The 14347-nt window shown below is 53.5% G+C and overlaps 2 protein-coding genes across 8 annotated transcripts; both read left to right on the top strand.

Annotated features, from left to right (window-relative positions):
• Nucleotides 1-247: 247 nt before the first annotated feature.
• NRM (nurim) lies at nucleotides 248-3188 on the top strand. 3 transcript variants are annotated; one of them, XM_090282033.1, is made up of 4 exons: nucleotides 250-451; nucleotides 1004-1200; nucleotides 1776-1952; nucleotides 2302-3188. In XM_090282033.1, exons 1-4 carry the CDS (start codon nucleotides 319-321, stop codon nucleotides 2578-2580), a joined length of 786 nt encoding a protein of 261 aa, XP_090138159.1. In that variant the 5' UTR covers nucleotides 250-318; the 3' UTR covers nucleotides 2581-3188. The 3 variants fall into 3 exon arrangements, with proteins under 3 accessions (XP_090138161.1, XP_090138160.1, XP_090138159.1); XM_090282034.1 differs by lacking the exon at nucleotides 1776-1952 and having other exon boundaries at nucleotides 249-451; XM_090282035.1 differs by lacking the exons at nucleotides 1776-1952; nucleotides 2302-3188 and having other exon boundaries at nucleotides 248-451; nucleotides 1004-1206.
• Nucleotides 3189-3440: 252 nt separating this feature from the next.
• Nucleotides 3441-12109, top strand: PPP1R18 (protein phosphatase 1 regulatory subunit 18). Of its 5 annotated transcripts, XR_016511988.1 has the most exons (5): nucleotides 3441-3720; nucleotides 5034-6684; nucleotides 8054-8132; nucleotides 9027-9112; nucleotides 10430-10496. XR_016511988.1 is itself a non-coding variant. In XM_090282030.1 (4 exons), exons 1-3 carry the CDS (start codon nucleotides 3569-3571, stop codon nucleotides 8108-8110), a joined length of 1860 nt encoding a protein of 619 aa, XP_090138156.1. In that variant the 5' UTR covers nucleotides 3441-3568; the 3' UTR covers nucleotides 8111-8132; nucleotides 10430-10494. The 5 variants fall into 5 exon arrangements, 4 of the variants coding, with proteins under 4 accessions (XP_090138156.1, XP_090138154.1, XP_090138157.1 ...); XM_090282030.1 differs by lacking the exon at nucleotides 9027-9112 and having other exon boundaries at nucleotides 10430-10494; XM_090282028.1 differs by lacking the exons at nucleotides 8054-8132; nucleotides 9027-9112 and adding an exon at nucleotides 11284-12109 and having other exon boundaries at nucleotides 3457-3720; nucleotides 10430-10640.
• The last annotated feature ends 2238 nt before the right edge of the window (nucleotides 12110-14347 follow it).

The following is a 14347-nucleotide window of genomic DNA, read 5'->3' as shown; positions in this document are numbered from 1 at the left end:
TGTATTTTAGGCGGGAAAAAAATAGCCGAGGTAGGATTCAACCCACGTGAGTGGCTGCAGAACTACTGCCCTTTCACCTCCAATTTGGGATTCTAACATTCTCTCTGTGAAGCGGTGACGTAGGCTCAAGAGAAGCACCCGGGACTGGGCCCTACGGCTCCAGGCCAAGCCTCCAGGGACTGCGCGGGCGGAAACCCGGGCAGCGGACAGAGGCCCCGCCCCTCTGGGCAGGTCCCGGTCGGGGGGCGGGACCGGGGGCCGGGTCTCCAGCCGCGGGAATCCCGAGCCCGCCTCTTCCCTATCCCTCTGGTTTTCGCCATGGCCCCTGCACTGCTCCTGGTCCCTGCTGCCCTCGCCTCTTTCATCCTGGCTTTTGGCACCGGAGTGGAGTTCGTGCGCTTTACCTCCCTTCGGCCTCTTCTTGGAGGGATGCCGAAGTCTGGTGGTCCAGGTGAGCTGGAGGGATCGAGGATGAGCTCTAGGGCAGGGAGGTGGAGCCAGAGAAGAGGGAGTGGGGCGGGGCACGTAGACTAAAGATTGGGAAAGTCCAGTAGAGGGAACTACAACCGAGAAAGATTTTGAGAAACTGCCGGAGAAACTATATTAGGAAGTCAGGGATTAGCGATTTGGAGAGGCGGGACAGTGAGGCTTGAGATTTTGGGGAAGGGCGATAAGCAGGGCACATTAAGGAAAGTGCTTTGTAGACAGGACTATGGAAAGGAGAGTGTCAAAAAAGGGGACATTTGGAGAAGTGAAATGAGAGGAGCAAAGGGTGGCCTCTCCTGCCATGCCTTTGTGACCATCCAACAGGAATCATCTTCCCCAGCTCTAAAGGAGGCCTGGGAAAAAGGGAAGAAATAAGAAATGAGGGAGTGGGGGGGTGGGGGGAGGCAAAGCCTACAGAGGGAGCATTAAGGTTCTTGAAAGCATTGAACGACATGGCCTGGGACCTCAAGAGATGAGGGTAGGGAGTCCTGTTCTTTTCTCTCTCCAACTGCCCTAGATGCCTACCAGGGATGGCTGGCTGCCTTTCAAGACCGCAGCATTCTTGCTCCTCTGGCTTGGGATCTGGGGCTCCTGCTACTGTTTGTGGGGCAGCACAGCCTCATGGCAACTGAGATAGTGAAGGTGTGGATGTCTCGGTACTTTGGGGTTCTTCAGAGGTCAATGTACGTGGCATGCACTGCCCTGGCCTTGCAGGTATGAGGCCCTGGAAGCTAAGACTCTTAAGGGAAACAGAGTCTGGGAAGGATGCCCTTGATAGCACAGGCAAGGACCTTAGGCTTCTGATAAAAATGTGGGTTTAGGAGACCTGAGGGTGTTCACGACTCTAATCTCAGCTTCCATTCCTCCACAGCACATACCCTACTTTTTATCAGGAAGAGTGCACTGCTTGTCATTCCCCAAGCATGTATGCAATGTGCATTCTCACCTCAGCAATTTGTTCATGTACCACTTGAGATTCTCTCCTTAACTCTTCCTCAGCCCTACCCTTTCTTCAAAAACAAGAGAAGGCTTCCCAGTTAATATTCATCTGTCTTCTCAGTGGGGGCTTGGCAAGGGCTACTTTATGCACCACTCTGATCACCCTCATCCATTCTGTAAGTCCTCTGGGTAGATGGATCATCCTTACATCCTTGGGACCCCACCCAGCACCCTCCACGTGCTGAATATTTGTTGGTTATGCTCATGGTAATAGTGGGGAGAGCTGCAAGCCAGTCTCAGGTTGGGGCAGCCTTTGGGCTTAGGTCTCCCAGCCCCTCATCCTTCCCCAGCTGGTGATGCGATACTGGGAACCCATTCCCAGAGGCCCTGTATTGTGGGCAGCTCGAGCCGAGCCGTGGGCCACCTGGGTGCCCCTCCTGTGCTTTGTGCTTCACGTCATCTCCTGGCTCCTCATCTTCAGCATCCTGCTCGTCTTTGACTACGCAGAGCTCATGGGCCTCAAACAGGTGAGGCTCCCAGATCCCTACCTTTCATCCTTTCTAGGACACCTCTTGGCTTTCCAAGGATTTTCCTCCTCCCCCTCCCATGCTCTTCTGCCTTCCTCTTGCTTTCAGCTACCTTACCTGCCTTTCTTGTATGATAGTCTCCCCTCGGCCCTTCCTCAAAGGCCAAAAACCAAGGGCCTCCTTGTCTGTGGAAGGTTCAAGGCCTGAAGATGAGGGTCAGAAGCCCAAGACTTAGAAGGGTGGTTTCTGGGTATGAATTACAGCAGCAGTGTGCCTGGAAGGGGAGGAAAAGGTGGCTAAGTTATGAAAAGGGCTTGACTCCATTTTTAAACTGTTCTCCTACTCCTAGGTGTACTACCATGTGCTGGGGCTGGGGGAGCCTCTGGCCCTGAAGTCTCCCCGGGCTCTGAGACTCTTCTCCCACCTGCGCCACCCAGTGTGTATAGAGCTACTGACAGTGCTGTGGGTGGTGCCCACTTTGGGCACTGACCGCCTCCTCCTTGCTCTCCTCCTTACCCTCTACCTGGGCCTGGCTCACGGACTTGATCAGCAAGATCTACGCTACCTCCGGGCCCAGTTGCAAAGAAAACTTCACCTGCTTTCCCGGCCCCAGGAGGGTGAGGCCTAGTGAGGAGCTAACCCTGGTTTCAAGCCCTGTACTTCCTCTCCCCATCAGAATTCAAATCCCTTGACATCCAGGTGTTGGCTGCTTCAGACCAGAGGCCCAAATCCATGGACTGAAGGGACTGTCCTGTCCACTCCACTCCCTGGGTCCATCTCCATCCCTAAATTCTGAGTTTCAGAACTTCAAGGTCCACTTCTCACCAGCCAGAAAGAAGTGGTGGGGAACTTATAGGTCTCCTCACAGTTTAGGGCTTGATACCCCTTCCCCGACATCCTCAAAAAGAGAAGGGTCCAGCCTGACCACTCCCTTGGCACAGTTACTCCTCCCTGCACCCCAAGGATCCCTTCTCCAGGTCTAGCTTGTGCTTCTAGGAGCTCTGCTGGGTTCTACAAGGTTGACAAGTGGTGGCTGCCCCTCCAGGTTCTACTTGCAGCTAGCTCCGCCATTCCCACTGGCAGGCCTCTACACCTCCTTAGGCCCCGCCCCTGGGGTCCGACCAAACTTAAGTGAGAGGATTCTTCAGCTCTTTAATTCGGGCAATTAAGGGCTCCCTGCTCTCCTGAGGAGCATGAGCAGCAGGAAAATAAATATCAGCCTGGTTTTTCTACTTATGCTGCGCAGCCTGTCACTGTGTCTTAAGCTGCAGGGCAGAGTCTGGGCGCGCCAAACTCGAACCTGAACAGACACCTCTGGCGACCTCTAGGCGGCGGCCACCTCCGGTGGACCCACCCCACCTTCCCGGAGCAGCCCAGTTCTTCCACATTGCCCATGTCCCCGAAGACCATGGGACTCATAGGAGACGAGAGCTAAAATAAAAAAAAAAGTAGGCAGTAACACCGGAAGGGGAGCGAGCTTCCAAAGCTGTTGGCTTCCGAGCGCCTCTCCTGCCGTCCCCCGCCCCACGAACCTCCTACGGCCTGGCGGCGGCCCGGGACCCTACAACGACAAAGGCTGGCCCTCAAGGCCAAAGCGTGGGGAGGAGCGGCAGAAGATGGGAAGGGCGGGCCGGGCTCCGAGCAGCTGCTGCTTCCTCCCCAAGTCCCTTGAGGGGCCTGAGTCACGAGCCGCCGCCCAGGGTCGGCGGGCTGGGGGTAGCGGCTGTCAGGACACCTGGGTTCTCGAAGGCTACCGGGCAGGAGCGAGGTGAGGGGCGCTTGGGACTCAGAGTGGAGGGTCAGGGGTGACGACCGGAAAAGGGGGCTGAGAGCGAAGTCCCACCCCCTCCTCGGGCTCCGCCCCGCGCCCCCTTCCCTCTCCCCATTGTCCTCAGACAAAGCGGTCGCCGCTCCCCTCCCCCTCGCCCGGCCCCAAGGTCTGTCTTCGTCCCTCCTTTAGGGCTCCCACTTTCACTCCTCCCCCTCCGCCCCTCCCTCCGGTCTCCAGATCTCTCTTGATTCCTTCTCTCCGGAGGCCAGGCTCCTCCGCACCCTCCCCTGGGAGCCCCGCAGCATGTGAGTTGACTGAGGTGCTTCAGGCTTGGGGAGGGCTTTCTGCTCGCTCTGTTCTCACTCACGCCCCTGGCCCGGACCTCTGTGCTGAGGTTGTCTGTGCGGCCAGCGCGGGGCGGGGATGGCTGGCAATGTCAGGGTTCCGTGAGAGCCGAGACTCGGGGCCCAGGACGCGAAGGCTCCGGAGAGAAGAGGCGCGGAGCGGATCCTGGGCGCTCCTGGGTCACGGGCAGAGCAGGTGGGGGAGGCAGGCGTGGGTGACGCGCCGGGGTCGGGGTGGACGTCAGGGTTCTGGGAATGCGCTGGCAGCCCCGGCGCCTGGGTTCTGAAAGTCCCCGGGGGAGGGTATTTCCCTGGCCCGCCCTGGGGCGGAGGGGGGCGGGAGGCGGGGCTGGAGCACAGCTGGAAGGGGAGCCTGGACTTCGGGAGCAGAGACGTGCCCGGCTGCATCCGCGGAGCTTCCTTTACCCTCTGACCCTGCTCCCCTAGACCTTTCAAGTCTTCGCCCCTCCTCACTACCCCGACATCCGTTCAGGTCCTGCTGCCCCCGCTCCGGCGGGATTCCCTGACCTCCGTCCCCACTCTCTCACCACCCCCGGGATAGCGGTGAGGCCGTCTCGCCCATACCCTGTCCCCCTCACCCGCAGCCTTACTTTCCTCTCTTCCCCCTCACACCAACTTCTCTTTTCGCCCTTCTTTCTTCTCACATCCTTGGGACCGTCTCTGACATCCATTAACCCTGAACTGTCAAATCTGAATCTCCACTCTTCCTTTGACTCTTCCCCCCGACCCCCACCCCGCATCAACTTGGCCCATAGCCTTTTCTTCATTTTCTTGGTTTTCTCCTTTCTCTGCCCTGTCTCATTTTCCTCTTTCCCTCTGCCCTCTCCCCCTCAGCTCCTCTGCCCTTCTCTGTCCTACCTCTCCCTTCCACTTCCTGTCCTCGCGTCCCCGGGCTCACCCCCTGCGCCTCTCAGTAGCATCTCCTTCCTGTTCTCTGCCCCCCAGTACTCCCCACCCTCACCTCAAGGCGACCATGGCCACCATCCCAGACTGGAAGCTACAGCTGCTGGCCCGGCGCCGGCAGGAGGAGGCAGCCGTTCGGGGCCGGGAGAAGGCGGAGAGGGAGCGTCTGTCCCAGATGCCAGCTTGGAAACGGGGGCTCCTGGAGCGCCGCCGGGCCAAGCTTGGTCTGTTTCCTGGGGAGCCTAGCCCTGCGTCTGGGACTACAGAGGCTGGACCTCCAGATCCAGACAAGTCTGCGGTCCTCCTGGAGGCCATCGGCCCAGTGCACCAGAACCGATTTATTCGGCAGGAGCGCCAGCAGCAGCAGCAGCAGCAGCAGCAGCAGCAGCAGCACCGGAGTGATGAGCTACTTGGAGAAAGGAGGCCTGGGCCTTTGGAAGCCAGAGAGTGGAGACCCAGCCCTGGGGAGATGAGGGATCCAAGCCCCAAGGGAAGAGAATCTAGTGAAGAGTGGCTCAGTCCCAAGGAAGCCAGAGAGAGGAGGCTGAGGGTAGGGGGAGCCCGAGAACCAAACCCCAGGCCTTTGGGGGCTCGGGACTGGAGGCAGAAACCAGAAGAGCCTGGAGACAGGATCTCCAGGCTGTCAGAGGTGCGGAAATGGAGGCTGAACCCTGGAGAAGCACCGGAGCAGAGTCTGAGTCTGGCAGAGCCTCAAGAACAAAGCCCTAGGAGAAAAGACGTGGTGGAAAGTAGACTGAGCCCCGCGGAGTCTGACAGCCAGCAGTTGGGCCTGACAGAGGCACATAAATGGAAGTCTGACTCCATAGAGTCTGAGGAACAAAGTTTGATACAACTGGAGGCCTCAGAATGGAGGCTGAGCTCAGGCAGAGAACGAAAAGACAGCTCAGAGGACTGTGGTAGAAGAGAAGACATGCCAGTTCCAAGGATGGCTTCAGAAGAGATTACAGGGCTGTCTGAGACTCTGACATGGAAGGCTCCAGACAACAGCTCTAGAGGCGTGCAGGCAGCAGAACAGAGACCCAGCCCTGTGGAGGATGGCGAGGGGGACTTGAGGCTGACAGAAGGGTGGAGTTGGACCCTGTACTCTCGGAAGGTTCAAGAATGGACACCCAGGGACACAGAGACTCAGACTCAGAAGCCAGCCCCTCCAGAGTCTGCTGAGAAGCATCTGGGGCTTCTTGGTACAGAGGCTGGAGAAGGGGAGGCTGAAAAGGAGGCAGGAGCTCAGGGCAGGTCTCTGAGCACCCTGCAGAACCGCTACTTTGTGCCCTGCCCCCTCACACCAGAGGATGCTGGGACTGGAGGCTCTAGACAGCAGGAAGAGGAAGCTGGGGAACTCCGGCCCCCACCCGCAGCCCCTCTGTCTCCCTCACCTGCAGCCCCACCTGCCCCCCAGTTCCCTGGGGATCCCCTCATGAGCCGGCTGTTCTATGGGGTGAAGGCAGGGTCAGGGGTGGGGGCCCCACGCCGCAGTGGACACACCTTCACAGTCAACCCAAGGCGGTCTGTCCCCCCTGCATCCCCTGCCACTCCAGCCACCACTGATGCTACAGTCCCTGGGGCTGGGAAGAAGCGGTACCCGACTGCTGAGGAAATCTTGGTCCTGGGGGGCTACCTCCGCCTCAGCCGCAGCTGCCTTGTCAAGGGGTCCCCTGAAAGGCACCACAAACAGGTAGGGAGCAGCCAAGCCAGACTTCTTAGAAGCCCACTCGTCTGTTCCTTCTGGGCTCTAAACTCATCTTTTTTTATACTCCTGTATTCTGGTCTTCCTTTATTGTTAATTCTTGTTGCCACCCCTTCTACTCTGAAACACACCCTTCCTTTTTGAAGCCCTCCTTTTCCATTCACTTCCAGGCCCCAAGGATCCTGCCCATAACTGAGTGCTGTCCCTGGGTGTGTCTCTTTCAAGGTGTACCCAGGCTGTTTACTCTCTGCTCCCTCAGGCTCTGAGGTCCCCCCTCCCCATTTTTTTCCTTCTTTTCCTCTTGAGTTTGTGACCCAGCCCAGCCCCTCTGGTGGGAAACAAGCCAACAACCTTTAATCTATAATAACAGGACCATCAAGGTGAAAGCCCTTATAGCTTTCCAGAGAGAGAATGTAGGGGCAGGAAGTCTAAGGAGAAATGGAGGAAAGACGTGAGTGGAGAAAGGCCTCACAGTACAAGGAAGAGGGAGACAGAGCTGAGTGGGGACATCCTAGGATGGAGGGGGTGTGTGGAATGGAACAGAGCTGGCCAAAGAACAAGTGTGCCCCATGGGAGAGACCCACACAGAGGGCATTTAAAGTAGGTGACCTCTGGGTTGCACACCCCCAGCGGGGCCACTGCTTCAGACAGTGCTCTCTTCTCTCTTGGGACAAGAAAAGCCTTCTCTTCTTCCAATATACCCCCTTCCTGCCTTTCTCCCTGGCTTTCTCCTCCCTTCTCAGGACTGGCTTCCTTCCTTTCCTGCAACCCGGGCCTCACCCTCGCCTTGGGGTGGAAAAAGAGAAGTGCATTTGGAGGCACTGCTGAGAGCAGGGAGTCCAACGGGAGTTGAGGACAGGGGCCCGGTCTGAGGCCAGCAGAGGGCCATAGGTTAAACTGGAATCAGGATGTGCAGGAAAGTGGAAAAAGCTAGGCTGACAACTCCCCCAGCCTGGCTCCACCCCTACTGATTCTCTAGTCCCTTCCCTTCACACCAGTCCATTTTCAGCTTGAAAATCTCTAAGGAAAGAGAGCCCCCCTGCACCTCACACATGTGCCCAGAGACAGGGAAGCCCTTCCTAGTCTCCAGTACTCATCCCACATATGACGTCCTTAGATCTGGTTTCTGTATCCTCAGTGTCAGTGGGAAACTACAGGGACCAAACACCTAGAATAAGCTTGGGGGTCATTTGATCCCCCTATTCATCATCAGAAGAAGCTTAAGCTCCCATCCCTGAGCAGTACCAGAGTCCATCCCAAGCCCTCTGACCAAACAAGGAGGTAGGTCAGGAACAGCCAGGAAAAAAATGTTCAGAAAAGTCACATTCTACTGAGTTAGTTGGCTTGTGCTTTTCAGGTGGAAAGAGCAGAGGGAAGCATAAAGTTTGGGACCCAAAGCCCAGGAGCCATCTGAGTGCAGGACAGGGCCTGTGATGGTGACCATACCTAGGTCAGGGAGCTGGGGAACCGGAAGCAGATCACCCAAACAGGAAGCCTGGGGTGGGGGCCGGAAGGCTGGTGGGGCTGAGTGAGGAACACGGGGCCCTGGCCTTCCAGAACTGCTCAGGATGTGGTGAGAGAAGAAGGAAGCAGAACTAGGGGTGGGGGTGGGAAAGAAACAGCAGAGTTCTCTAGACCCATGCACCTTCCCCTCTGCCCTCTTCCAACACCAGCTCATGAGGGGCTGGCGTGCACTGGCGCAGGGATAGGAGGACCCCACCCTCCACCCCTGCCTTCCCTAAGTAACTAATATGCAGGCTATTCCATCAGCCTTATTCAGAGAAATCCCAGGCCTGGCACTGGAGCCCCAAGGATGGGCTGTGGCTGGTGCCCTTCCCCAGAGGGCCCTCAGCTGAGACACCAGCCCCTCCCGTCTCCAGCCCCCTTGTGACCTTATATAGCTGATGAGAGGAGCCAGTGAGTCACCCACTCTGTACCCGGCCCCCCTCCATGCAGGCTGTACATTCCTGTGAAGCCCAGTCAGAAGTTCCGGTGGGGTGCGGTGGCGGGGGGCGGTGTAGAAGCAGGGTGAGGGGAGAGTCAAACATGGACTGAAAGCACATAAAGTGAGTCCTTTTTCAGAGTTGCTAATAAACTACTGAGCTTGGTATCCTGAAAGGGGATATGAAAAGAAAACAGAAATGGGTTCTCAGAAGTTTGGGTAAATCTGTCAGTAACAGAACCAGAAGTGGTCCCTTTTGAGAAACTGAGATGTAAGGGGTTTGGTTGCTATCACTTGATTCTATTACCTGTTTCAGAGAGAGACTGGGGTCCAGGGTATACAGGCTGGGCTCCCCCAGCATAGCTCCCTCAGCTTTGGTCCTCTGTAGGGACCTCATCTGAAGTCTGGATGAACCCTTCTTTGCCCAGTAAAGCATCTCCCATATTCTTGTTGACAGCAGACACACGGATATAAGTAAGTTCTCTGTTAGGTTAGAAGGTGGTTATGGGGGAAAAAAAGACAAGGGATAAGAGGAAGCTAGAGGGCCAGGGTATAAGGGAATGATTGTGACAACTTTATAATAGGGTGATTGGGAGAGAGAGAGCCATAGGGATATTTGGGGGAAGAGCGTTCCAGGCAGAGGGAACAGCCAGTGCAAAGGCCTTGAGGTGGGAGTGCCCACAGTGGGCCTGTGTGGCTGGAATGGAGGATGCCTAAGAGGTGAGGGTGTGGCACCTGAGCAGCATCCTGTAAGCTTTTTGTCAGGCTCTGGCTTTTGCCCCCCGTGAGATGGGGAGCCGATGCAGGGTTTGGAGCCAAGGAGTGACACAGTCTGTCAGTTCCAGCCTCCTGTGTGGATGCATGTGTTAGCAACCGCCTGTCCAGCTACCCTCCAAGGCTTCTCACATCCCAGTTCATTCTGAGATGAGGGTGCAGGAAACCGGACCCAAATTTCTCAAAACAGATGCCAGGGAAGGCCTGGATAGATTATCTGGGCCTTTCCAAGCAGTTCACATGGAATTCTCCTGTTTGTCTCCATAATCCCTTTGGCTCCAGAGTTAATCCCACCCTACCCCTTCCCCCTGAGCTTCCTAGGAGGGCAAAGGGGAAGGGTAGAACAGCAGTGAGAACAGCTGGGCTTGTGTTTGCAAGGAGTTTCTATCCTCTCCAGGTCCTGTCTGGTGTTTTACTTTTCTCTGCGTGTCCATCCTGGTGTACTCTCCACCCCCACCCTATGTTTGCATGGACTTTCCTCTCTGTCCTTGTCACCTCTCCCAGCTGTACCTTTCAGGGACTCAAGGGCTTGTCCTTTTCCCTATGTGTTGGGGGAAGAATCTGTTGGCCCTTCTGTTGGACTGCCCTTGCTTTTCCCTGGGACTCCCTCCCCGGCCATCTCAAATCTCACCTCCTCAGTGTAGCCTTCCTGATAGCCCCAAGACTCCCAAATACTCAGTTCTGATCACAGGACTTAGTTTCCATGGTTTTGGTTTCTACTCCACCTTCTGCCTTCCACACCCTAAAGAGTTAGGAACCGTGGTCCTGTATTACTCGCCTCTACCACCCAGGCTCCTGCCAAAGCTCAGGCCAAAGTCTCACCTTTTGAAACAATGTGATTGAAGAGGGAAAATCTGGGATTGAAGGACTAGCATTAAGAAGAAAACTGGGACCCAGAGTGGATGGAAGGGCCAAGTCAGCGGGGTGCCCACATCCAGCCCTGCACCTCACCTTGCTCCTGAGGAGCTGAAGGCCCGCTGACCTGTTTCCTCTGCCTTCCTGCCCTTCCATCCGCAGCTCAAGATATCCTTCAGTGAGACAGCCCTGGAGACCACATATCAATACCCCTCAGAGAACTCGGTGTTAGAGGAGCTGGGCCAGGATCCAGAGACTCCCAGTGCTGCCAGCGCCCCAGCGGCCCAGCCCGACGATGAAGAGGAGGAGGAGGAGGAGGAAGAGCTGCCTCCAGAGCTCCAGGGTGGGCTTCGCACCAAGGCGCTGATAGTGGGTGAGTGGAGGCACCGCCTACTGTTGAGAGCTGGCACTGAGGTCCCGAAGGAAAGGGAAAGATAATGAGGTGCTTGAAGGCTTGCCAGGTCCTTTGGTTCAACCCGCTTATTTAACAAATGGGGAAACTGAGGTTCCGGGAGGCGATGTACAGATCGGGTCTCCAGATTTTAAAACCAGGGCTCTTTCTGAGCAGTCTAGTGTGGTTTAAAACACAGGGTTTGGGACAGTCAGGCCTGAGTCTGAATTCTATCTTCTCTTATGGTTGTGACCTCAGGGAAATAACCTAAAGGTTGGCCTCAGTTTATTCTATATGAAATGGGATTAATAAAAACTACCTTCTGGAGTTGATGAGAGGGTTAAGTAATTTTTATGAAGCACCTAGAACCATGGTGGGACATCAAATTACTTAACCTCACCTGGAGTTATTGTGAGATTAAATGAGTTATAAAATGCCTGGCACAGAATATGAACTAAGTGAGAATGGCTGCTGTTACTGATAGTAACAAGCACTCAGGATGTGGAAGATACTGTATTAGGTGACATCCCTATGCCAACTGGCCTTCAGTAAGGGGAGTGGGTAGAGAAGGCAGGAGTCAGAGGCCCTCACTCATTCTCTATCATTATTGCCTCCTCTCCCACAGATGAGTCCTGCCGAAGGTGACCCTCTTCCAACACAGGAACATACCTCCCTCCTTCTCAGAACTGAAGATCCTGAATTCCAGAAGATTGAGAGCAGATGACCCTGAAAATGAGTCTGGTGGGGAAGGGCAATCACCATCTTCCAACTTGCTTTCCTCATCCTGTTTCTGGAGACAGAGCCCAAATTCCACCTCGACCCAAAGTCCCCAATGTGAGTGCATCAGGCATGCTAGTGCACCCTAGGTGCCCCAAGTCCTGAGGGGAGAGCACAGAGCTCACTGAGGGGTGGAAGAAAACCTTGCTTGCCCCCACCTCAGGCTCTCAGGATATAAGCACTCATCTCCCTGGGAGGCTGGCCTCCAGGCCTTTTACAGGCATGTCTTTCTCCTGTCCCTTAGGTCCCTGCCCCTTTGTTTACAGCTCCTGCCTCCTCTCTTGACCGCATCCTGGTTTACAAACACACCCAGTTCCCCACCACCACCACCACCAAAGTCCCAGGTTTACAAGCCACACCTATTTTCCATGTTCATGTGAAATCTTTGTTCCCCAGCCCCCCACAGTCACCTCACTGGGAGTGACCTGGAGGTATGGCTTCTTCCACTTTTGCTCAGTGTTACTAGGCCTGTTTTCCCCAAGAGGAAAGTCTGAGAATCTTAACTCTGTAACCCTACCTGGTTATTTAAATGGTTCACAAATGAATTAAATTGCAAGGGTGTAGGGTGACTAATGAAGCACCTCAACTCTCCCCTATTTCTCCTTATCAATCGCCTGTTTAAAAAAAAAGTCAAAAACAACTTTTCATAATAAAGTGGAGCTCTTTGCAACTCTCCTGCTGCTTCTCCTTTAGAGAAAAAAACAAATGTATGTGAGGGGATGCTCTGGGTTCCTCCTTCCAAGCCTCTGCCATCTCCTATTGGCCAGGAAGAGGAATTGGCCATGGCTGTGGGAGGGAAGAACAATGGGGATGAACCAGGGACTCAGCACTGACATGCAGAAAGGGCTCTGGGAGAGCCCTGCACCAATTTCTCGATTTCTTGGCTGGGATGAGGAAGTGCAGTTGAAATATCCATTAGACATGGGAAGTGCCATGAGGGTAGACTATGCTGATTGTTTTCAACCCTACACCTGGCACCTCATAGATTAAAAAGTTATTTCTAGAATGAATCATTCAACAAATCAGTAGATGAAAAGAGCTAAGACATTGGAAGGAGAGGATACTCTGAATTGAAGGATTCCAGGATTTAGAGGCTTACTGCAATGCAAGGAGCCAGGTAATAGGAGACAATAGCTAGTCCAGGGTCATTTACTCCAAGACTCAGGACCACTCAATAATAAATCTGAAAAATATAGTGTATGTACACAAGTGCAGTGTCTTGGAAAAGGATCTCCTCTGATTGACAACAAGTTTTCTTAAAGGTCTAAGATCCATCGCTTTGTTGGCCAAGTGTAGTCTGATACTGAAAGATTTTCCCATTTCAAAGAATTTCTATCTTCTGCAAATATGAAAGATCTATCTTTTACTTACCAGGTCAAATTTTTAGTTCTCCAGGCTAGTAAAGACATGGTTGAGTAGTTATGGTTCTATCACATAGATATCACATATTAATCTAAACATATGCCAGAGGTCTTTAATTTACTAGCAGGGGAACAAGCTTTGGTGTCAAAAGAATGAGCCAGTTTGGTGGGGAGTGTGGGTATGGAGGGTAACAGAAGCCTTATGAGAATAGCTAATTAGGTAAAGATCCTAACCTATTTTGATCCAGGAAAGTAGAGGCAGGAAGCCCAGAGATGCCTGGGGTGCCCGCAGCCCATCTCAGAAACAAACAAACAAACAAAAAAATGCATCCAAAAAGCCAATAATATGGAGTTACCAGTTGCTGTTAATTGGAATCAGTGTTTCACTTCTCAACAGTAGTGTCTGATAAGTCCAGTTAATCATAAAAGTATGAAGCAGGGTCAGACAGCAGAGAGTCAGTTAACAAGTTCTGCTAATTTTTATTTTTTATACATTTAAAGATTTAATTTTTACTTGCTTTTACAGAGATGGAAAGGGAGGGACAAAGAAAGGGAGAGAAACTTCAACGTGCAAGAGATACATCCATCGATTGCCTCTTGCATGCCCCACACTGGGGACCTGGCCTGCAACCCAGGCATGTGCTCTGACTGGGAATCAAACCAGCAACCTTTCGGATCACAGGCCAGCACTCAATCCACTGAGCCACACAAGTGAGGGCTATGTTTTGTATAGATTTAACTTTAAAAAAAAAATTTTATTGACTTGAGAGTGCGCGAGAAACATTGATCCATTGTTTCATTTATCTGTGCATTCATTGGTTGACCCTTGTATGTGCCCTGATTGGAGATCAAACCCACAATTTTGGAGTATCTGAGACCCTTATCAACTGAGCTATTCAGCCAGGTCATTCTGCTTATTTTTAAATAAGCAGCCACCAGTGCATCTCTCAGGTATGAGCACAAATACAGAACACAATCTGCACGTTCCTTAGTTTAGAGACATTTTAAAATCACTTTCTGAGCATTAAGAGAAGCAAAGCATATTTTTCTTACCTGACGTCACAACTTTCCTTCTGCCCAGAGGTCCTCACTTATGCGAAACCTGTATTCACTTCTGCTGCAGGGACGGGTCCTAGCAAAAGTCACCGCTAATCAGTATGAGCTAATCTTTAATAAGCATGGACCTGATCTGATATAAAATGGAATGCCAACATACACCTTGCATTTTTTGTGGGGGGCGCTCCATAGAACTTAGATGTTTTAATTACTATGTATTTTACCTTCCCCCTCGAATGTAAGTTCAGTAAGGGATTTTTGTCTGATTTGTTCTTTGCTATATCCCCAGCGACTACAATTGTATCTAGCACACATTAGGCGCTCAGCATTTGTTGAATGAATGGGCAAGGGACGCACCCACACGTTGATCATCAGGGGGCGACAGAGATTCTGTAGGGCGGAAATGAAAACATTTTACCGAACTACGTTTTTGTTCCGCGAGGTTGGAACTCGCTCGGCCACCGTACTACTCAGGCCGGAAAAGTGCGGCTGCTT

Source organism: Furipterus horrens, unplaced genomic scaffold (genome assembly GCF_987537825.1).
Source record: "Furipterus horrens unplaced genomic scaffold, mFurHor1.1.pri manual_scaffold_6, whole genome shotgun sequence".
NCBI classification, from domain to species: domain Eukaryota; kingdom Metazoa; phylum Chordata; class Mammalia; order Chiroptera; family Furipteridae; genus Furipterus; species Furipterus horrens.
The sequence above is the reverse complement of the archived record's forward strand: the minus strand, read 5'-3'. Positions and strand labels throughout refer to the sequence as shown.